Raw genomic sequence first — 24,778 nt, forward strand, 5'->3', positions numbered from 1 at the left:
AGGGCCTTGACGACCTTTTATACGGCCCCTCTGGAAGATTTCCAGACACTGCAGTCCTTGGGCTGTCAGCTGTATTTTGCCAGCCTTCGGCCCATTAATTTCTTCTTGCTCTGTGAGCACAGTCTTCACTAGTGAACGCCGAGATGCGTGCAGTGACAGATTACGTCCTGGCACCTGTGCCATCATCAGGACGTACTTTGTGGGCGCAGTTAGCGCACAATTTATACGGCCCCCGAAGGATGGTATGATTCTCCACCCCTGCTTTAAGATCTCATTTTCTTCACAGATCTACTGCCTCTTTCACTAACTGGAAGTTATCCTTATATCTGCCATGATACAACACATATAGGAGCTGTAGCCTGGTCACTGCCTCCACAAATCTGACAGTGCATATGCCACTCATCTCATATATCTCTACCAAACACAGCTTTAATCAGTGCCCAGGCTGCTGTAATCACAGCGTTTTATCAGCTAGCAGATTCTCTCTCCAGACACAGATGTACTTCACTGTTTAGTTAACATACTTAAAATTATTAAATTACACAGCACGAAAATAAGCACGTTTGAAAATGACTTGCTTTTTCTATCTGCTGTCATTCTCCTATGAGAGCTTTTATCTTTCACAGTGTACATCTGGTTTCCATGGAGCTCAGCCACATGTACCTGGCCAAATGTTCCCAGTATGTAGATTCCCAAAGAGACGTTAACTCTTATTACAGTCAGCCGTCTCTCCCGACCATTGATATTTATTTTTACAGCTGCTCACCTCCCTCTTCCTCAGCTTCTGACATATATGCTGTTATAAGTCTTGCAGTTGTGTAGAATATTAATCCAAGCATCACAGCTCTAACTTTCCCCAGCCGTGTGCTTGTTTAAATGTCCTGTTATCTTTATAGGTAAAAACAGTGATAGTGTACACTCCAGAACAAACCACTGACAGCTGAATGTATTACAGCAGAACTCATGCTGAGCTTTATAGTTCTACTGAAACTACAGCTCTGCTGCTCACCAGAACAGCTACTCAGGGAGACAGAGAGCCCGCCCTGCCAAATGCCAGGAAATGAGACTGCAGGGTTGTAAGCTGCTCAAAAGACAACTTGAGAATACCCCTTTAAGTTATTTTAGCTATATCTATCAGTTTCATTCATAAACAGGTTGAATTGTGAAAGCCTCCACCTATTAAAAAATATATGTCCTCTACAGCCTGAATGAAGCCACTTAACAGCAGGAAGCAGTCATTTTTAATAGTGGATTGGAACTATAAGTTTAGCCACTGAGATGCATACCATAAGATGAGTTTTTACATGTCTGAGTCACAGTACAGCTGCAGTATTTAGTAATCAGAAGGCAATGCAAGTCCAAGGAACATGAACTTTAAGAAAAAACACATTTCGCAACAGAATAAAAAATTGAACAGCGCAGTCAGTATACAGAATACCTTGTATATTTCACTGCTGACAGAAAACTAACAAAATATATAGATTTTTGCTTTATTTCAATGGTCAGAACATATAATTATCATTCGCACATATACTACTACTTAGTAAACAGTCCTATCTCTCTTTTACAATCAGTCCACATGGGCTCATCACTTGCCCCTCTTGAACTTCCCGGATGGGGTGCTTGCAGTTTTTGCCTTTTTCTTAGCAGATCCTTTAACATCAGCTTCCTTCCTTTTGCTAGAGGTGATGGATCCAGTCACCTTGAAAAAGTCATCTAGTCGGCCCTGTGTGCTGCCATGACGGTTCTTGGCCAGCTTCTTGGCTCCATTACGTATACGGTCTTCACTGAATTGCTTTTCTCCACACATGAACGCCACCAAGCCCTCTTCATCTGGATCTACCCACTTCAATTCCACATTATCTACGTCGACCACTTCGGGCTCAAGGAAGAGCTGGCGAGCTTCTTTGTGCAGCCAGTTCTCAGGCACAGGGTATTTTTTTAAATCAATGTTATCCATGACTTCTTCTATACTTTTGTGCTGCCGGATCAGTTCAATAGCCCTCTTCGGACCGATACCACGAATGGTCTCACAGTAATCGCTGCCCAGCAGGATACAGAGGTCGATAAACTGATCTTGTGAGATGCCTATATCCTGCAGGGCCCGGCTGAGATGAAACTCCTGGATCGGTAGCTTTTTGGCCTCACTAGCAGTGAGGTGACGCAGTAGGAGAGGAGTGCCGAAAGTCAACGCATCCATATCTTCAGTGGCAGCAGCGTACACTTTTCCACCTTTTACCAAAGCAGCACAAGTGGCCTCAGCCTCACAAGGCGCATCAACGTAAGGAATACCCATTAATTTAAGCAGTTGTTTGCACTCTTCATTGTGTTGTTTGGTCACCTTTACAAGCCTCTTATTGAACTTCTCGATGTTCTCCACTTCGCCTGCTTCTTGCGCAGCCTCTAGCAATTTCTCAGCTTCTGCCCTCCTTTCGCTGCGCTTGGCCAGCTCACCTGACTTCAGCTGTGGTGGTTTGCCATCAAACACATAAACGGGCTTGATGCCGTGCTCCACCATACGTATTGTACGATAGAACATACCCATCAAGTGACTGGTGGTCTCACCTTCCTCGTTCTGAAGCATGTTACCATCCTGCCGCACAGCTATAAGAAACTGGTAGATGCACATAGAAGCGTCCACTGCCACTTTACGCCCAAAGTAACTCTTTATGTCATTCTCTTTTATGGCTCCGGGCGCCACATCAGCAATCAGCTTAGCCAGGCCTTGAATTCCCATTGCACAGCAGTAAAGAAGTGGATGTTAGAAACTTTCTAAACGGTCAACCTGAAATAAAAGGAAAAACCAAGTTACTGAAAGTGGATATAAAAGGTAACTATATAATGACAGCAAAAGTAGAGGCAGCAAATCATCCCAAAAATAGTGGAAATATTCAACCTGATACTTCTCTTATTCAAATGTACATATAGTAAAAAAAATAGATCAATATTGGCAAATTAACAGGTTTTTACATACTATTTGTAGGGACCGAAAAACAGAACGCCAAAAATGAATGCTGATAGAAATGGAAGCATTTCTTTCATTCTAAAAACTGGCACATAACAGAGCACAGATGACAGTGCTAATTGGAATAATTAGTTTGGTAGGCGCGGATGCTCCACACTTCACCTTGGGAAAATATGTAACAAACACCCAAACAACAAAAGGTCCAGTATGCCGACACATGATCTTTAAAGGGGTCGTCCATTGAATATTTCTTTTAACAGGTTCTCCTCTTGTTAGTGCTGTCTTCCTTATATACTGCATAGCACGCCTGTTCTGGAAATGACTGAAGGTGGAGCCTCCTCGAATATAAACTACGGCATATGGAAAAGATGTCACCAACAAAACATCAACCTGCTCCTGAAACCTCACAATTTGGCAGCTTTTTTTTTTTTTTTAAGAAAGCCCTATAACAAAATTCTGATCATGGGCTGTGACTGAGTAGTTGGCGTCTTCTACAGACTACCACTGCCCCCTTCCCTGCCGACTATTAAAATGTCCTAATTGTAAAGCACTCCTCTACAAAAAGGGCTTGCCCACTATTATGATATTGATTTCTATATTTTTAATAGACACTGCTCTAGATTAGTGATAGCCCAACTCCAGGCCTCAAGAGGCCCTAACAGACCATGTTTTCAGGATTTCCTTAGTATTACACAGTAAACTATGCCATCACCTAGGCAACACTGAGGAATTCCTAAAAACATGATTAGTTGTTGGGCAGTGAGGACTGGAGTGGTGGCATTCTGCCCCATACACTGTATGAATCCGAGGATAAAGCAAAGAAAATTTTTGTAAAAACTAAAAAATGATAATGAATAAAAAATAAAATAAAATAGATAATAATGGACAAAATATGGTTTTACACCACTATACACATAAGCATATAAAGATACGATGTAATTACAACCAAATATTTGTATTAAAATATATCTTTATTAAAGCAAATATGTTAAAAACAATTACAATAAATACCAAAGTTGGCCACAAGGAGGCGCTGCTAAAAGGTATCTAGCACATGTGAATGAAACTAATGAACATGTGAAGGTGAAACTAATTCAAGTACCATAATGATATGAATGAGTTAGGCTAAGTGCACACGTAGACTTTCCTCCTGCGGATTTTTCCGCGCAGATTTGAAGAAATCCGCAGGTCAAATGACCTGCATTTTTCCTGCGGATTTCTTCCTTTTTTATTGCGGTTTTCCACCTGCATTTTTTGTACCGCACAAAAACCGCAGCGTCTGCACAGCGGTTTTTTTTTTGCATTGATTTACATTGAACTGTAAATCACTTTGCAGATCTGCAGCGTTTCTGTGCGGTAAAATCCGCTGCGGATCCGCAGGAAAAATGCATCGTGTGCACATGGCCTAAAAGTAAAAAAAGTGCTCAGTGCAAGTAAAAAATACAATACACACAAAAGGACCAGTTCTTCTTACCTTCGTGATATTGTTGACTTTTTACAAAAAATTGATTCATTACATATAGATGATATGATTTTAGTAACGTGTGATGTAGAATCACTATACACGAATATAAAACATAAAGATGGTCTCAATGCAGCTAAAGTTTTTTTCAGATATGTCCAATCTCTCCACAGTGGAATCCAATTTTATTCTTCAGCTTTTAGAGTTTGTTTTAACTCATAATTTTTTTTACTTTTAAAGGATCCTTCTACCTGCAGCTCCAAGGTACAGCAATGGGCGCGGCTTGTGCGCCTTCTTACGCTAATCTGTTCCTGGGGATGTGGCAGAGGGATCTATTTTCATCTGACTTTTTTTAAATCATGTTCCTTTTTGGACAAGATTTATAGATGATATATTTTTTACTTGGCGTGGTAGTGAACTTGAGTTAAAATCATTTATTTCAGATTTGAATGCAAATGATCTCAATATCCACTTAACTTTTAATCATGATTTTTATAGGGTTACCTTTTTGAATATTGAAATTCAAAGTGATGATCAGGGAGTAAGTACTACAATCAGATATATATAGGAAGGATACAGCTGTCCATTTCGATCCTCCAAGCCTCTTCTTCTCACCCATATCATATTATTAAATCTATTCCAACTGGACAGTTTTTAAGACTAAGACGACTTTGTTCCTCAGATAAGGATTTTGAAATCTGTGCAATTGAAATGCGGGACAGATTTTTGGATAAAGGGTACAGTCGTCAAAGTGTGAAAAAAACTTATAATAGAGCAAAAAAAATTGAAACGTCATGATCTTATCTATTCTACAAAGCTGTAAAACCCTCAAATCAGGTGAGATATACAACCCAATATCACTCACAGTGGGAATATATGCGGAATGTTTTATCAAAACATTGGTCTGTTCTCCTTGCAGACAAAACTTTGAGACAATACCTTCCAGAAAAACCCTGTATTACTGCCCGAAGGTCTTGTAATTTAAGGGATCATTTGGTGAAATCTCATTATTTGGCAAATGATCAATCTACAATTTTCCCAACAAGTAAACCGCATCAGAAATGGGGTTGCTCACCATGCGGTAAGTGTGTGGCCTGTAGCAGTATTGATCAAGCTACTCAATTTAAATCAGCAGATGATAAAGTCTACCAAATAACCCAAACTATAACGTGCCAAACTAAGGCTGCAATTTACCATGCCACATGTCCGTGTGGGAAGATTTATGTGGGTCTCACAACCCGTTGCTTTAAAGTTAGAGTACGGGAACACATCAGGGATATTCGTTTAGCAGTAGGGAAAGAAAATATTGAGTACATGAAACCGATCCCCAGACACTTTAAAGAGTTTCATTCATGTGACCCTACGGGACTAGGTTTTATAGGCATTGATTGTGTGCATTCAGAATATCGTTGGGGTAACCTTAGTAAGATTCTGGCTCAAAAAGAATCCAAGTGGATATGGACTTTGCGCACTTTACAACCACTAGGCCTCAATGAGAACCTAAATTATGCTTCATTTCTCTGATCCTCAGTATCTTTTTAGTTTTATTGCAAAAAAATTTTGTAACTATATATATGATGATAATAAAGATATGTATTTATTTATATGTTTTTATTAATTATATATATTTTCTTCTTTTTAAGATATTTGACCTTCAATGTCCATCCTTTTGGGACCGGCTTTTCACTTTGGACATATTTCTTTAAATTAAATACCTGATTACTTGATATTTTTAATTTTTTTCTATATATACTTATATATGTAATATCTGTATGTACTAAGTGAGATTTTTTAGATATACTGATAATGGATATTGTACACTGTTTATTATATTTAATATATACATATTTATTTGTTGCACTGTCATCTTATTTTTATTTGATAAAATATGATTAATATATAATTATTTTGTGTGTGTATATATGTGTTTATTATATTATTTGTTATATATAATTTCAATATTTAAAATTGTTATATATATGAATATATAACTATACTGATATTGATTGCATGATATGAATTTGTATATGCACTGCACTTTTTATTTATACATGCACAATCTAATGTCACTTTATACAACATTGCACTGTCATTCTCAGCACAATAATAATATTTTTTGTCACTCAATATTTATGTAAATTATTTGGGCACATATACACATTCAGCGTTTTTTTTATGTACATGTCTCTTTGCTGGTCCGTGACCTAAGTTATATGTAATCTGGTGTGTGCATGCGGGCCCGTCTTCCTCCTCTCGCACATCCCTCGGCGCTACTCCGTGGTGACGCGGCGGTCTGTTTCCTGGATCGCGCTCATGTGATACGTGGGCGTGGTTTCGGGTTACATGACCGCTGAGTCTCCGTGACGCTCTGATGGATGGGGCGATGGGGTCACAGCGGGTGTCCGCATGCGCCGTTCAATACTGGCGTACTTGTGAGCAATTTGGCTCTATACCCTCAGGTGGATGGGGGCAATTAGGTCATATTGTGTGTCCGCATGCGCCGTTCATCATCGGCGCATTTGAGAGTCATTTGGCCCTGCATTCTCATTGGACACATTCCTATATAAATAGTGGCTACATGAACACTATAGACACTCCCCTGGAAGAAGGCTATACATGCCAAAACGTACGTAGGGATTGGGACTGTTTGGCGCGGCTGCACATTGCACTTTGTAGGTATAAATTTAACTATTTGCGTGTTTGCACATTCTTTTGTGTGTATTGTATTTTTTACTTGCACTGAGCACTTTTTTTTACTTTTACTCATTCATATCATTATGGTACTTGAATTAGTTTCACCTTCACATGTTGTTCATTTGTTTCATTCACATGTGCTAGATACCTTTTAGCAGCGCCTCCTTGTGGCTAACTTTGGTATTTATTGTAATTGTATTTAACATATATAAAAACCTTTTGCTTTAATAAAGATATATTTTAATACAAATATTTTGGTTGTAATTACATCGTATCTTTATATGCTTACCGAGCTGATAACAGCGGATCGGTGGAGGTGCCCTGCCCACCATCTGACATTGACGACAGACACTAAGGCTGTGTTCACACGTTCAGGTTTTTTCGCGGCGGTTTTTACCACGCAATTTTGCCACGAAAACGCAAAAAACAGCATCCTATGCAATCCTATGGGATTCCACAATGCTGTGCTAATGCTGCGGATTTTATCGTGGAAAAATTCGCAGCATGATCATTAATTTGCGGAATAGCGGCAATTCAGCCCACATAGGAATGCATTGTTCTGCTTACTTTCCGCATGTGGCTGTGCCCACCATGCGAAAAGTAAGCAGAACATTTGTGGATGGTACCCATGGTCCAGAGGAGAGGAGACTGTCCTCCAGACTCTGGGTACAATGTCCCTGTAAAAAATAGAATTAAAATTAAAAAAAAAAAAAAAAATCGGGTTATACTCACCTTCTGACGTCCCGCGCAGCGTCCCCAGGCCTCAGTGATACACGCGGCAGCTCTCGTTCCCAGTGATGCATTGCGATAATGAACTTTGCTGACGTCGCGTCTCGCGATGCTGCAGCGGTCTCACGAGACCACAATATCATCAAAGGTCATTGCCGCAACGCATCACTGGGAACGGGACCTGCCGGAGCATCGCTGGGGATGCTGTGCGGGACGTCGAAAGGTGAATATAACGCGATTTTTTTTTTTTTTTTTTAATTATTTTTAACTTTAAATCTTTTTACTACTGATGCTGCACAGGCAGCCTCAATAGTAAAAAGTTGGTCACACTCGTCAAACACTATGTTTGACGAGTGTGACCAACCTGTCAATTAGTTCTCCAAGCGATGCTACAGATCACTTGGAAAACGCTAGCATTCTGCAAGCTAATTACGCTTGCAAATCGCTAGTTTTTCCATGGGAATCTAAAATGCGATTTTCCCGGGGAATGGAATTGCAGGATTTCTCGCGGTAACTTCCGCAGGAATGCCGCTACGAGTGGAAAAACCTTAATGACGACCTGCCACTGTGTCAAAAGTGGGTAGTTTTTGCTCACTATATTTCCCTGCTCCCGTGTGTGTTCTCCACCATACAGATCCAGAGATATCAACTTTTGTAGTGCTAATTTTATGGTCTTTGCCTAGTGGTCTGGCTCATATAGTAATTATGCAGCAGAGTAGGTCAATGACCATAAAAAGTAGCACTAAATATAAAGGCCGATCATCTGTTAAATTTGGTGGATGAAAAAAAAAAAATTATAAACAAAATGCTCGGGGGGCATCAGTGGGAATAAAGAGCAAAAACTGCCCATTTATAATCTGGTGACCACTCCTCCAGCAGAATTCTCTAATAATCTATCTGAAGGTTTTATTTTACTTTCATTACCACCATCCTACACAGTCAGGATCATCTCATTATACAGATATGCTGGATCTACTCTAAAATCTACCCAAATTTGGCTGTTAGGTCTTTTTAAAAAATAATTTAAAGGGGATGTTCAGTTTAAAAGACCTATTTTCACAACCCATATTCGGAAATCCTGTGTTAATAGAGGTGGTCTACAGCAGGGTTCCCCAACAGGTCATGTTTTCTGGATTTCCTTAGTATTGCCCAGAGGTGATAATTGCATCACCTGTACAATACAAGGGACATCCTGAAAACATGACCTGTTGGTGGGCCTTGAGGAATGGAGTTGGGGAACTCTGGTCTACAGTTTAAGATCCTCAACTCCTACCAGGGTGTAGCACATATATACACACAGACTGGCCGTGGCTCTCCAGCCCATAAGAGACAATCTCATAGAAATATATGCCGCTGTCATGCCCCGGTCAGGAAATCGCCAGCCAATCCGTGATCAGAGATCCACAGTTGTCTGCATGAACCCTTAGGATTAATAACCCTGCTCCACTTTAATAATTAAGACAGTGTAAACAAAGACTTCACTATTAAAAAGCTCTATATACACCACAGTATAGTGGTTCACGCAGATTGATCAATTTAGTGCATTTTATAGGATTGGTGTAAGGATGAGACAAATATTACTAGGTTTGAAGTCAAAACATTGAAGTATGCATATGTTGCAGTATTTTACAGTGATCAGCTTATTACCAAGGGGCCTAACAAATAGTAATCAACCCCATAAGGACTATAGGGACTGCCCACAATCCAGGGCTTGAATGAGCTGTAGCCACCATGTGACAATGTCTCGTCACTGCCGGCAACAGCGGTGCTGACGTTGGAACTGCGTGGCTGCAGGAAGTGAGTACACCGATTTTATTGAAAATTTGGGTCTTGAATTGATTAAGCTGGTGTTGACCAGTAATAAACAATCTCACTTTACCCTGGAAATTACATCTCCTGAGCAGGGCCGGCCCCAGCTTTTAGAGACCGACGTGATCCTGGGGAGATGGCAGAAGCTGTTTATTGCTGCCTCTGTCTTCTTGTTCACTGGCTATTTAATGCTTAATAAGCAACTTAGGGTGTGTGCACATGTTGCGGTTTTTACTGTGGATCCGCAGGTTTGGTCCTGCGGATCTGCAGCAGTTTCCATGCGGTTTACAGTACCATGTAAACCTATGGAAAATCAAATCCGCTGTGCACATGCTGTGGAAAATTCCGTGATCAGACATATATCTCTCTCCATTCCGCACTGCCAAAACGCCCTAGAACCTGCATCAAATCCGCTGTTCAAATGCTACGAATCCACAGGAAAAATGCATGTTTTACCCTGAGCTTTCTGCAAAGAGATGCGGATTCTCTCCAGAAAAAGCCGCAGACTAATGCGCAACGTGTGCACACACCCTAAGGCCATGTGCACACAGTGCGGATTCTGCTGCGGATCCGCAGCAGGTGCGTTGTACAGTACCATTGTTTTCGATGGTAAACTGGAAAACGCAGTGCACATGCTGCGGATTTTACCGCACGGTTTTGCTGCGGTTTACAATCCGCAGCATGTCAATTCTTTTATGCAGTACCGTTGCGGATTCACACCTCATCCATTATGAGGTGTAAAACTGCAGGCGAATCCGCAGATAAAGTCCTGCGGATTTATCTGCGGTTTTCACTACAAAATCCGCAGAGGCAAAAAACTCCGTGTGCACATAGCCTTAGGCTGTGTGCACACGCTGTGGATTGTCCTGCGGATTTTTCCGCCTGGATTTGTCAAAAACCGCAGGTCAAAAGACCTTTGGTTTATCTGCAGTTTTTCAGCGGTTTAGCCTGCGGGTTTCCCCTGCAGTTTGACACTTGCCATGGAGCAGGTGCCAAACCACAGCGGAATCCGCACAAAGAATTGACATGCTGCAGTTTTGAAACCGCGGAAAAATCCGCACAGCGGTTTTCATTTTGCATTGATTTTAATGGTACTGTACAACACAGCAGAAACTGCTGCGGATCCGCAGCGTGTGCACACACCTTAGGGTGTGTGCACACGCTGCGGAATCCGCTGTGGATTAATCCGCACGGATTTTGCAAAAACCGCAGATAATCCGCAGGTCAAAAGACCTGCGGATTATCTGCGGTTTGGTCCTGCGGATTCACTATCTCCACAATGGTGGAGATAGGAACCCGCAGCGGTTTCATCAGAAAGAATTGACATGCAATTCTTTCTGCGGATTCAAAACCGCAGCAAATCCACGCGGATTTTTCCGCAGCGTCGGCACAGCGGTTTTTTTTCCCCATTCATTTGAATGGTACTGTACACCGCAGCTAAAGCTGCTGCGGGTCCGCAGTGGCCAAAACCGCTGCGGAAACGCAGCGTGTGCACGTACCCTTAGGCTGTGTGCACACGCTGCGGAAAAGGTGCGGATTCACCCGCGCGGATTTTGTACAATCCGCAGGTGAAACCGCAGGTCAAAAGACCTGCGGTTTTACCTGCGGATTGCTCTGCGGTTTTTCATCTCCTCAATGGAGGAGATGGCAAACCGCAGGAGAATCCGCAGAAAGAATTGACATGTCAATTCTTTCTGCGGATTGAAAACCGCAGATAATCCGCGCGGAAAATTCCGCACCGTCTGCACTGCGGTTTTTGATTCCCATAGGGAATCATTGTACTGTACACCGCAGCAGAAACTGCTGCGGGTCCGCAGCGGCCAAAACCGCTGCGGAACCGCAGCAAAATCCGCAGCGTGTGCACACAGCTTGCTGACATGACATGTCAATTCTTTCTGCGGATTCTCCTGCGGTTTGCCATCTCCTCCATTGAGGAGATGAAAAACCGCAGGGCAAAACCGCAGAGCAATCCGCAGGTAAAACCGCAGGTCTTTTGACCTGCGGATTGTACAAAATCCGCACCTTTTCCGCAGCGTGTGCACACAGCCTTATAGTAAATAGCACTGCCGCTGCTTCTGCAGGACCTGGCGATCACATGACCCCCGGGCGCTTGGAAGGCGAGGAAAAAACGAAAATGGCCCAATCAAGAAGGGGTTAAAGTGACTCCGTCCACGCAGAACACGCGTGATACCGCCCATAAGCCCCTCCAGTGACGTGATACAGTGGGCTATACGGTAAGCCCCTGCACACCGGTACGCCTAGGTGAGAAATCCGTCCCCAGGCAAAGTGACGGCCAGCATTCACACACGAGCGGTCCGCCATAACACCGCCTAGTAACTGACGCATGCCGCAGCCATTACCTCCCCTCACACTTTCCAACCTCCTCCAGATCTTCGCGGGCTTAAAGTGACGTCACTCAAATTCCCGCCGTTCTGAATCCGAGTGCCTTGGGGGACAACGCGTGTTCTGATTGGACGTCCTGTGCAGAGCAGCGTTCTGATTTGTTACTAGAAAACCGTCAGCCTACAGGTCTCTCATTGGCTTAGGCGCCATAATGTGGTTGGCAAGATAACAGTATGCGCCTCGCACTGATTGGCCGCTCTCTGGAAAGACTTCCATGATTGGTGCCTTCTCGCAGGTGTTCTTGAAGTGACGTAATTCCGCTCCCATAGTTCCTTGCTGTGCCCTCTGACCCCGTTTTGATTGTAAGAGACGTGGCGGAACCGGGAGCGCTGTCACCGAAGAAATGGTGAGAATCTGCCCGCACCGGCGGTGTTTTGTTAGGCACGAGCTGAGGCGTATGACACTGACGTATTATCACGTCCTACTTCTTTTCCCCCTGAGAGGATCTTGCAATTTAAGTAATCTTCAATCATTCTATAACACTAAGTGATGGAAGCTGTCATGGCCTCTGCTTGCTGTCACTGCTGAGCTTTGTTACAGTGTGTCAGTCCTGTCAGCTACATAACCCTGACTGGTGCTGGCTGACACAGCTGTGCGAGTGCTGCCTGGTAATGCCCTGCTGGCCTAGTGGCTGGGCAGGGGAGACCCCACTATAGAAGATGCTCAGAGGGGGACAGCCTGCAAAATGTCAGAGCAGAGGAGATGTTACATGGGCCGTGCTATCTCTCTACTGATGCTTGCTTTAATAAACAAAAACATTTATAATAAGAATAATATAATACATTTATTTCTGTAGCGCCAACACATTCCGCAGCGCTTCACAGTTTGCACACATTATCATCACTGTCCCCATTGGGGCTCACAATCTAAATTCCCTATCAGTATGTCTTTGTTTATACAAAAATAGTATCAGAAGATCCGAGCAGACTATGAAGGCTTTCCCGTCTTACAATCCTAAGTGCGGAAGCTAAAATGCGAAGAAAACCAGAACGCAATGATCTAGAAATCGTCTAGTCCTGTCTTATACACAGCAGATCAGAAGGAGAACATTTGGCAGCTGACTGCATAGATGAGCTGTCAATCAAACTGCTAGGGTGGGCTCACAGCTGCAGCCCACCGCATACTGAGCGGAGACTGGAGCCGCGCCTCTGTGACGGAAAGGAGAAATAAAGTGAAATTCCTCCCGATAGCCTCGCTCTCTGTATGGTGGCCGGACAGCACTGTAACACTATTAACCCAATATCTGTAAGCAGCATTTGTGGTCGTATCCGGGTTCCTATAAAGTGAAGACCACTATAGAGCCAGTGATTGTGTTTGCAGCTGGATCTGCTGTATTCGGGTCCTGTAATGTGAAAACCACTTTAGTGATTGATGTGGTTATTATATGAAGCCATGAGTGACAACTAATTATATTTACCAGTGTTGACGATCAAAGATCACCTGTGTACACCTGTATATCCTCTGGGGATATTGACAGCTACTTCATACTAGCAATGGACTTGGCATCTACACTATTCCAGCATTCACATGACTAGAAAATCAAAGATTGAGGCTAATCTGGGTCAATGAAAAAAGTGTCTCAGTAATGGTATATGTACCTGTAGTTAAGGAGGCCACATGTTATATTTAACCCTGTAGCCAGTAGTTTGGGGGGGATCTCACTTGATACCAAATGCGTCCATTATTGTGGCACATTTGCACTTTTTGTATGTTTTATTTGACTCTTTTTAGATTACCGTATGTTTTTTAAAAGTTAAATTTTAGATACCAGTTTGCTATATCTGTTACTTTATTCATCGGGCTTGGTGGAGTCCCTATCTTGTATAGTAACTGTGAGTTACCATTCCCACATATAAAAGGGGCGCGACACTGCCAGATCTAAACTGAGCAGTGACAAACTGTGTAGGGACACCGCCCTCAAATGTTAACACACAATTGTCAGTTTTTAAGGGGTTTTGGGCATCACATTGTATCTTCAGGATCACACCTTTCCCAGCCCCTGAAGATTGACAGTTGAGGTCAGTGACACGATCGCACTGCTGATAGAAAGTGCTGGATTTCCCAGGCTTCTAGCAGAGCTGGCTTTGGCCGTGCAACTCAGGGCTTGAGGCTGGACAAGTTAGCGATCCTTGTTTTTAAAAGCGCTTTGCAATTTTCCAAACTTGAGACAACCCCTTTGATAGGAGATTTCAAGAATGAATAACAGGAACAGCGCAATGACGAGATCTAAGGAAACTTGCTCCAACTTGGTGATCCTCTGGGGAATACAAGTTTTTCCTAAAACAGACCTGTTATTAAGTGTCCTTATCCTCATTAATGTTTTGTCTATTAAAGGGATAATCCCAATAAAGCAAGTTATCCCCTAACCAAAGGATGGGGGGCTGGGGGGACACTCGTTGGAGGGTTATCACTGGAAGCCCCAGTGACCCTAATATTAGGACTCTGCAGCCCTGCTCTGAATGGAGCAAGGGGGCTCATGTTGGACTTTTGCTTTATTCATTGTCTATTGGATTGTGGGAGAAAGCAGAGTGCTGTGCTCAGTTATTTCTGGCAGTCTCATTGACCATGAATGGGGTGGAAACAGCATGTGCATGCTCGCTGCATTCGGTGCCAGGCTGAAGAGCTGTTCTAGGTGGTTAGACCGCTACCAACCAGTAAGTTATCACCGTTCCTATGAATAGGGTATAATTTGCTTCTTTTTTTTCTAATAAGTAACGCTTTAGGGGAAAGTGGTGACAGATATACTTCTCTACTTCCCATAGTATGTAATTGGTGCGGCACGGAGTATGCTAGACCACACTGGCATCACCTTGGTTATTGCTCGGAGGGTGAATTTGGGACTCTTATGTGCCTGTAATAATTGTCCATTGTGGATAAAGCCATTTATTGTATTTGTCATATGAGAATGAACCCCTGTGATTGTCCAGCCACCGTTCGTACCCACTAATTAGCTACACATGACATATCTCAGTGGGTATTTCAGCGCTGGGCAATGTAATGCTGCTGTTCATGTCTTATTTACTTGGTCTCATCACTTTCTTATCTTTTTGTCCCCAGGACCTGGAAGCAATGAGCAGATATACAAGTCCGGTGAATCCGGCCGTGTTTCCACACCTTACAGTCGTGCTTCTGGCCATTGGAATGTTTTTCACGGCGTGGTTCTTCGTGTATCCTTTTACTGCGGACAGATATTGTCATGCACAACACGGTCCATGTTTTATCTTTCAAAGGGAGTCAAAAAGTTTAGCAATGTGAGAAAAAAGTATCTTGTACAATACAGGGGGCTCAGCATGTGACAGCATTTTGCTATAAAGTCATGAAATGTAATATACAGTTGTGCTCAAAAATTTACATACCCGCGCAGAATTTTTGCTTTCTTTGCCTTTTTTCAGAGAATATGAATTATAACACCAAAACCTTTTCTCCACTCATGGTTAGTGGTTGGGTGAAGCCATTTATTGTCAAACTACTGTGTTTTCTCTTTTTAAATCATAATGACAACCCGAAACATCCAAATGACCTTGATCAAAAGTTCACAGACCCCATTTCTTAATACCGTGTATAGCCCCCTCTAACATCAATGACAGCCTGAAGTCTTTTGTGGTAGTTGTGGATGATGTTCTTTATTTTCTCAGATGGTAAAGCTGCCCACTCTTCTTGGCAAAAAGCCTCCAGTTCCTGTAAATTACTGGGTTGTCTAGCATAAACTGCTCGCTTGAGATCTCCCCAGAGTGGCTCAATGATATTGTGGTAAGGAGACTGAGATGGCCACTCCAGAACCTTCACTTTGTTCTGCTGTAGCCAATGGCAGGTCAACTTGGCCTTGTGTTTTGGATCAATGTCATGTTGCTGATGTTTGTAAATTTGCCTCCAGTATTTGCTGATAAGGTGCTGCAATCATCTTTCCTTCAACTTTGACCAAGTTTCCTGTGCCTTTGTAGCTCACACATCCCCAAAACATCAGCGATCCACCTCCGTGCTTTACAGTAGGAATGGTGTTCCTTTCATCATAGGCCTTGTTGACCTCTCTCCAAATGTAATGTTTATGGTTGTGGCCAAAAAGTACAATGTTGGTCTAATCACTCCAAATTACCTTGTTCCAGAAGTTTTGAGGTTGTCTCTGTGCTGTTTTGTGAATTGTAGGCAAGATACTTTGTGGCATTTGCGCAGGAATGGCTTTCTTATGGCGACTCAACCATGCAGCCCACTGCTAGTTTTCAGAGAGTCCTGTATTTCAGCTGATGTTATTTGAGGGTTTTTCTTTGCATCCCGAACCATTTTCCTGGCAGTTTTGGGCAAAATTTTTGTTGGTCTACCTGACCGTGGTTTTGTATTTACAGAGCCCCTGATTTTCCATTTGTTAATCACAGTTTGAACACTGCTGACTGGCATTATCAATTCCTTGGATATCTTTTTGTATCCCTTTTCCTGTTTTATACAGTTCAACTACCTTTTCCCGTAGATCCGTTGACAATTCTTTTGCTTTCCCCATGACTTACAATCCAGAAACATCAGTGGCTGGATGAAAGATGCAAGAGTCTGTCTGGATCCCAGAAACTCACTCAGCTTTTATGCACGCACACTGTTTACAAGCAAACAGGCCACAGGTGAGGATGTTACCTTTAGTAGCCATTCAAACTCATTTGTGTGAACTTCTGTGCTTGTTATCAGGCCAAAATCACCAGGGTATGTGAACTTTTGATCATGGTCATTTGGATGTTTTGGGTTGTCTTTATGATTGAAAGAGAGAAAACACAGTAGTTTGACAATAAATGGCTTCACCAAGCCACTAACCATGAGTGGAGAAAACACCAAAACTTTATCATTCATAATCTCTGAAAAAAGGCCAAGAAAAGAAAAATACTGCCGGGGTATGTAAACTTTTGAGCACAAATGTATCTTGCATTCCTTGTTTTCTAAGGCCATATTCACACCTGCACTCGGGCAAGTTTTGTTTTTAGGAACAGATAAGAGGAATTTATGCATAACAGCAAAAGGGAGCAGAGGAGTTCCATAGACTATTATCATGTGGATATGTTTGGAATGCAAAAAAAAAGTTAAAGTTCTCCTTTATCTTCTGATCTAAAAAACTGACACCACGAAACCCAGACAGACCCCATAATAGTCAATGGGGCCCCTCTGCTTCCATTTGGATCTGTAATGCAAGGGATTAATTTTAAACATGATTTTTGTTTCGGTTCCTAAAAACGGAAGAGACAAATGGCGTGCCGAGCCGCAAGTGCTAACTAAAGGGGCCTTTACACATAGCAATATCGCTAAAGCGTCACCGATTTTGTGACGCAGCAGCGATATCGCGATGTGTGATACTTACCGCTGTCTGTCGCGATCGCGCGAGATCATCCAGTTCAATTTCTCGTCGGGCGCTTCCTGCTGGCGCTGACGAGAGATGCGTGGACGCGGGCGGGAGGATGTCATGATCGCCGCGTCTGAAAGGTAAGTAACGACCACTGCTGCGTCGCTACATCGCTGTGAGATCTGCCTGTGTGGCAGCTCACTAGCGACCATTTAGCGATGCACCAGCGATCCTGACCGGGTCGTATTGTTGTCGGGATCGCTGGTGCATCGCTAAATGTAAAGGGGCCTTAAGGCATACTGGGGGAAAAAACCCTCCTGCTGCCTGGGAACCGTCAGCAAGTTGTCAAATTTTATGTCATATTTCTATCTTTATTATGTACTTGGTGCATTTTTCCAATCTAGACATTTATACCATATTCACAGGATATTTTGTACATGTCAGGTATCAATTGCTTCACATACAACATATTTGAAAGTATGAAATATACATTTTTTTTGTGTTAAGAAACCAATATACCCTTCTGCAATTTTTTGCTCTGGGTATGTAGGTAACCCTGCTACACCGACACTAGGATTCACCTTTTGAATTTTTCTTCATTGAATCCGGAAGGTAAAAAGTAATCTGCAGCAAACGGTTTTTGCCCCAGAAATTAATATTTTTCTTGTTTAAAAAATTTTCGCTACCGGTCAATATCTGTCAGTAAAAAATATGCAATAAATATAAAGATGGCGGTCTGCCCTGTGTACAGATTCATTGTGTTTGTATTAGTTTAATTCATTCGGCACCATTAGAAGGGGTCATGCATCCTTGAATTATCCAAAACGTAGGGCTCGAGTCATCAAAGCTTTCATGCTGGATTTTGGAGTAAAATTCTTGAAAAATTTGCAAAATTTAGGCGACTTTTGATATCTTCACGTCCGTTTCTCCCGGCTCTGCCAAAATGGGTGTAGCTGGGGCGGGATGTCTAATTCATAACGAGCTGAAAATCTCATTCCAGTACCTGACAGGAGTGAGATTTCTGGCATAGTCCACTGAGATTCATGAAGAGACGTGCACTAGTGATGAGTGAGAGTGCTCGGATAAGGTGTCATCTGAGTATTCTCGGGTGTTACTGGAGTTTCTTGGGGTGTGCGTGAATAATATGTTCGAGTCCCCGATGTGTGAGTAACCCTTTTATGTGGAAAGTCCTTTGTCCTAGTGTCCTCTTTAGAAGATGCTCTTCCTTAATGGATCACTAAAGCTACGAGGTGACATCCACCAAATACACAAGGGACCTTTACAAGGAGCTCCTTATTTCACTGGTGGCCTCGCTCTTCATGGGATTCGGAGTTTTGTTTCTTCTCTTGTGGGTCGGGATTTATGTGTGACCATGGTGGTAAGTAGAAGATGGTGTCCCTGAGATTCTGGCTAATTTCATACCATGTTGGTTAACAGTGGAGAATATTGTTCCCATTTTTTTACGTAAGCTTTTAATGGTGACATCACGATTTAGAAGAAGCACAAAAAAGACCACAACTAAACTGACTTTGGGTATGTGCATACAAAGTTTTATTTCTAAGCAGGTCCGCCCTGACCCACCCAAAAAAATGTTCGGAAAACTCTCAAAACAGCGAACATATGCATTTCTATATCCTAGCCACTCGCTGTTCACATGTTCAGGCTTTTGATTATCTTTTAACCACTTCGGGTTTCTAAAAAAGTGACCCAACCACTCTCCTGGCGTATACCGCGCGGACAACGCTCTGTGCTTTCTCAGTGGGAATATTGAAAGGACGTCCTGCAGTTTGTGAAGTGAAGACCCTGAGAAATCGCTCAGTTAGCGGTTTCTAAATTGCTGAATGGAGTAATAAAACAATTGGAAAATGCCTGTAGAAAAAAAAAAAATGACCCAAAGGTTTTGGAAAATCGATAGAAAAAAATACCACTGCTTAGGAAATGACCATAAAAATGCAAAAAAAAAAAAGTGCTTCAGGGCAAAAAACACTGACTTGTCCTTAATGCGAATCTGTCAGCAGGTTATTGCTATGGAATCTGAGGAGGGGCAGAGAACGTGATTTCAGCAATATGTCACTTAGCAGGTTGTGTGCTGTTGTTTCCATACAACAAATGTTTTATCACCACAAGATTATCACTGCCCAGACTAGCTCCCTAGTGCCACGTGGTCCCAACCACACACCTTCTACTGCTAAGCAGCTCACTGGCAGTATACAATGTACATAGAGATGTGTGGGAGGGCAGCAGCTTTCTGAGCTCTGCTTCATATAGGAACTCTGATTGTGTCACAACTGCTGCACCCAGTAAACTAAGTGATGCATCGCTGGAATCTGGGTCTCTGCTGCTACGTTATCCTGCTTTCAGATGAGGTAGAAAAAAAAAACTTAGTGACAGATTCCCTGTGCTTCATTCTTTTGGAAAACTCTGCGGGTTGGCACAAGTGTATAAGATGTCAGGTGCACTTGGCCTTGGATGGGTTGCTGGATCAGGCTCGCTGCTGTGATGGAGCATTCAGATCGTCCCATTATCCCCACATTGTACCTAGACAGATCACAAGCACCATACTCCTATTGTGCCAGGACACGGAGCCTATAGCCCCTCCAGTGTGTACCCCCAGAAACCCCCTGCTGAAAGTAATAAGGGGACATCTCCATACACCATAAACGTCTTGTTTAAAGTATGTGAGCAATGTAGGCAGGGATTGCTTCTTCCCCTCCTAGCACTGCTTGTAAGTGTACATTCACACATCTGCATGCCGTCGGTGTGCTGCCCAATTTATTTCTTTATTGGACATTACACAGACTCTCTGAGTAATGTTATTCTGATCCTCGACATCACATCCATATAGGAAATGCTGAGTTTCATGAATCTCACAGATCCGTGATTGTTCACAGATGTGTATATGGATCTGTGAGTTCGATTGTTGTGTGAAAAAAAAAATCTGCACCACTCTGGACTTTTCCAACAAAAGTGTGAATGTACACTTACCCTGTTGTGGACGGGTTGGGCTACCTAATCAACCAACAATAGGTTTTTCACTGTGGATTTCACCCATTGCATAAAAACTTAGATATACTGTAGTAAATCTCCCTATATGTGGCTGAGATGTCTGTGGTCGGAGTAATATTAACTTAATAAAAGGGGTTGTCTACTTCTCAATCCGTATGTTTCTCCCCAGTAAAATGACACTTGTACTCGTCTCTGGTGCTGGCAGCACAGCTTCTCCCAGGGCTTGCGTGACACTAAAGCCCCCTTCTCACATAGCGAGATCGCTGAAGCGTCACTGATTTTGTGATGCAACAGCGATCTCGCTGTGTGCGGCACGCATCAGCGACCCCCGCCGGATATCGCTGATCATGCGGGAATGTCCTTGGCCATTTTTTGATCTTTGGTCTCTCGCTGGCCAGCACGCATGGCTGCATGTGGCAGCAAGACACAAACGATCAGCGAGCTCCCAGCGCTGAAAGCAGACGCTGGGAGCTGGTATCCAAGGTAAATAATGGGTAACTAAGCGCGCATCCCTTAGTTACCCGCTGTTTACCCTGGATACCTGCGTGCTCGCGCTGGGAACTGGTATCCAGGGTAAACAGTGGGTAACTAAGCGCCGCACGCACTTAGTTACCCGCTGTTTACCCTGGATACCAGCGTGCTCGCTGGTGAGTCTGCCTGTTTGGCAGCTTACTAGCGACTAGGTAGCGACGTACCAGCGATCCTGACCAGGTCGTATCGTTGTCGGGATTGCTGGTGCGTCGCTAAGTGAGATGGGGCCCTAAAGGCCCCGTCACAGCGATCTCGCTAGCGAGATCACTGATTTTGTGACACATCAGCGAGATCGCTGTGTGTGACGGGGATCAGCGACCGCCCCCCCCTGCCGGTTATCGTTGATCGTGCAGCATCAGCCTGGGCCGTTTTTCGATCGCTGGTCTCCCGCTGCCCAGCACGCATCGCTGCGTGTGACGCTGAACGCTGGTTTCTAATGTAAGCGTTGGGTATCCAGGAGTCACGCGGCTCTTAGGCCTGTTTCACACATACGTTGTTTTCATCAGTTACAATCCGCAAAAATGGCGGGACACGGATCCGCAACTGTTTTGAAAGCAACGTGTGCTACCTGACTGTTGGAGAGAGAGAGTTTTTTTTCAGCCGCCAGAACTGGCATTTAGGGTTAAATTTCCGGCAAAGGCAATTCTTCCGGGTACGCGCAGTATACAAATGCAGATCCGGCCAGCAATAAAACGTTTCAGTGTCCGTCCTGTCATGTCAGCGGACGCCAAAATTTTGGCGGATATGTAAAAAAACGGATCCAACGGATGACCATCCGTCAAGATCCGCCGATAATGCAAGTCAATGGGAAAAAAACGGATCCGCCAAGAAAAATGGCGGATCCGTTTTTTTTGCAAAACGGCGGATTTTGACAGCTGGTGACAGACGGATGTGTGAAAGAGGCCTTAGATACCCGACGTTTACATTAAAACCAGCGTCGCTGATCCTGATCGCTGTCTAACGATGTCCCAGCGATCCCATCATGACGGATCGCTGGGACATCGTTATGTGTAACGGGGGCTTAACTCACGTGATCACTTTGGCCAATCAGCGACCACTTCTCTCCCTACCTTCAGACACGCCGCATATATCTTGAGGAGATAAGAAGAGAGCTGCAGTAGCTCTCACTTCCTTTGGATGTAAGAAATTTGTCCAAAGGGGGAAGGGGAGGTTTGGGGAGTGAAGTGATTGCTGATTGGCCAAAGGATCACATGACTTAATGTCACGCAAGTCCTGGGAGAAACTGCTGGAATGCCACCACCGTCAGAGGTGCATACAAGTGTTGTAATTTGGCAGGGGGCAAATATGTGGAATGAAAAGGGGTTGTCTAAGTAGTGGACAACTGCTTTAAGTTGACTTTTAGGCATAAGCTATAATTGTGAGGAAATTCAACTTTTAGTATTTTAAGGGAATCTGTTATTTACAGAAACACCATTTACCCGCAAATTACTCCTATTTCAATGACCCCTATATCTGCAGGATATAGCGTGTCTTTAGGTGACTGGTTCCTTTTTTCTCTGCAGCACCCCCACAGGAGAAATAGCGTATTACACCCATAAAATTCATTGGCTGTCATGCGTGCGTGGTCCAGCTGAGCTAGAGATGCAATCCAAAATGAGTGTTCCCCCCCTTTACTGACTACAGGTTTTTTTTCATACATGAACCGGGGTTTTGTACACGTGCCAGCTCACATAATCCAGTCGTTTTCCTACAGAAGCTCTCTGGATCATAAGCTGATGGCTGCAGATGAGCGGGCCGTATGATGCCACTACTGACACAATGGTTTTCTCTTTCTGTTTTACAGATTCTAGCTGGAGGAGTTTGGTGTTTTCTTTTTTTTACTTGGCTCTGGGGACCAGTACTGGCCGTGGATGGCGGCGTCCACTCAGTCGTTGCACTGTCATTTCTGCAATGGAGATTTTTCTCATGGTGACTCGCTCACCAGTTACAATAAAACACTTTATTATTACATATATCAGCGCCTGTCGTCTCCACGTTTGTACAGACACACAACAGCAGTCAGAGCACAAAGCATTATTCATATATTTATATTGTGGTATTTATACGTTGCAGGATGTTTTTTTTTTTTTCAGACCCTCAGAACGGGGTAGAGATGGGGAGAACAGTGCTGTCAAAGGAAGAAAAATATAAATACAAATCAGACATTTAAAAAAAAAAATATTAAAAATGCTTTGAGCTCCTAAGTCAAAAGATCACATTTTACCCCTTCCACTACAGGTGCAATACCTGCAATAAAAGGGTTCAAATGCTAACACGCAATTAGTGGCTTATAATTAATGTAAAGGGGGGGTATGTACAGGATTTAATAAGGAGAATTTTTTTTTTTTTAAAGGGGGTCCAGTTTTTAGGTCTTCTTAAAGTCACTAATGCATCTCTTTGGACAGCAAACGCACGCTGGGTGCTCAGTCTTTGGTGTGCTGCCTCACCATCAGGCTGTGTGTTTTTTTTTTTTGGATGCCCCTTTTAAAAGGGCGGACTTTGGTCCTCAACTGTCTTGTTAAGATTAAGTGCACTTCTGTGGTTAGGGAATTAAATACAAAACACAAACCGAGAAAAAAAAAAAATCACATAAAATCCAATAAGACGCAAAATCTGTTCCAGTTTTCAGTAACTTGCAGCGACTTCTGCAGCCTCGGGCTTGGCGGCAGCATCCTACAGTTCAGATTGCGCCAGTACAAAGGACCGAGGCCGCCAATTAAGAATTGGGATGGTCAAGATTAGGTGGAAGCTTTGTAACAGAATCGTAATAATAATAAACATACAGAAAATCATTAGGATGGAGAAGAATCTGCACCATCTTCAGCCATTCATTTCCTCCTCCTCCTTGAATAAGAGAAATCCCATGTTTCTGGCTTGGGGATAGTTCCCTGTGTCTCCAGTGTGAGTGCCTTAAGATTTCCAGTTGGTCCCATTAGGATCCAGTGCTACTTGGTTTGGTCCAGTGTTGCACATCCAGTGACAGGTAGGATTACCCCGTGGCTGCCTGCAGTCTGGGGGGGGAGGAATGGGAAAAGGGAGGACACACGGTCTGTATCTACGTGAAAGGGGAACATTTCCCAGCTGACCAGTGAGCGTTTCAATTGCAGAGTCGGTAAAAATTAAAATAATAGTCTGTAACTTCTGAAGAATCCACAGTCACGTCATAACAGGATGAAGCGCCCTATGAGAGAAAGAGACACTGATCAAGACTTAAAAAAAAAGGGGTTGTTCCTTTTCAGACTTCATCGTGCCGTAGGTTTGCCGAGCTTGAAAATGGCAAACTGCTGTTTCTCACCCTCTGTGGGTCCAGTGCTACCTCTCTACAGGTTTTTATTGATGACCTGTAGCAGCAATGTTACATCTACAGTGCTAGAAACCGCTGCAGCCAATCACTGAGCTCAGCAAATCATGCCATCGAAAGCAGCAGTGTGCCCCGAACTCCAATAATTAGCTACAACAGTTGCTGTTGACATGAAGCTACCAATGCAGGCAATCAACAAAGACTGTGCCAGTGGTGGAGAGGCAGCACTGGACCCGGGAAGGGAGAATAAGAGCTCCATTCGTTAGTTTACACTTCTGCAACCCTATGGTACAATAACAATGAGAATACATTACTACTAGAAGGGGATAATGGAGTTTTATGTCTACATGGTGTGCAGTAAGCGCCCTGTGGTGGAGGCTGCAGGTAGCCAGAATCTTATTTACAGAGGACTAGTGAGGAGCGCTCTTGCTCGGGTGCTAACAGAGTGTCTTCTGCGTGCTCCAATACTATGTTTGAGTCCTCGCGGCTGTTCGACAGCTGCAACACATGCAGTATTTTCCTAACAAACAGGCAATCCCTGCATGTGTTGAGGCTGTCTAACAG

General features: G+C 43.3%; 3 protein-coding genes across 9 annotated transcripts in view; 1 reads left to right on the top strand and 2 right to left on the bottom strand.

Annotated features, from left to right (window-relative positions):
* Positions 1-1,223: 1,223 nt before the first annotated feature.
* Positions 1,224-12,174, bottom strand: FEN1 (flap structure-specific endonuclease 1). Its single transcript, XM_073573977.1, has 2 exons — positions 12,020-12,174; positions 1,224-2,785 (listed from the first exon to the last, which is right to left on the bottom strand). Exon 2 carries the CDS (start codon positions 2,735-2,737, stop codon positions 1,589-1,591), a length of 1,149 nt encoding a protein of 382 aa, XP_073430078.1. The 5' UTR covers positions 2,738-2,785; positions 12,020-12,174; the 3' UTR covers positions 1,224-1,588.
* Positions 12,175-12,267: 93 nt separating this feature from the next.
* TMEM258 (transmembrane protein 258) lies at positions 12,268-22,888 on the top strand. Its single transcript, XM_073573978.1, has 4 exons — positions 12,268-12,408; positions 15,120-15,229; positions 18,620-18,754; positions 22,718-22,888. The coding sequence occupies exons 1-3, from the start codon at positions 12,406-12,408 to the stop codon at positions 18,744-18,746; spliced, it is 240 nt and encodes a 79-aa protein (XP_073430079.1). The 5' UTR covers positions 12,268-12,405; the 3' UTR covers positions 18,747-18,754; positions 22,718-22,888.
* Positions 22,855-24,778, bottom strand: part of MYRF (myelin regulatory factor) — a 182,971-nt gene continuing 181,047 nt past the window's right edge. For all 7 annotated transcript variants that reach the window (XM_073573973.1, XM_073573975.1, XM_073573974.1 and 4 more), the window contains one exon: positions 22,855-24,094. In XM_073573973.1, the coding sequence (XP_073430074.1) occupies positions 24,011-24,094 (84 nt within the window). In that variant the 3' untranslated portion in view covers positions 22,855-24,010. The remainder of the gene's footprint in view (positions 24,095-24,778) is intronic.

Source organism: Dendrobates tinctorius, unplaced genomic scaffold, assembly GCF_039654945.1.
Source record: "Dendrobates tinctorius isolate UK_male_01 unplaced genomic scaffold, ASM3965494v1 ptg000037l, whole genome shotgun sequence".
In the NCBI taxonomy this organism is placed as follows: Eukaryota; Metazoa; Chordata; class Amphibia; order Anura; family Dendrobatidae; genus Dendrobates; species Dendrobates tinctorius.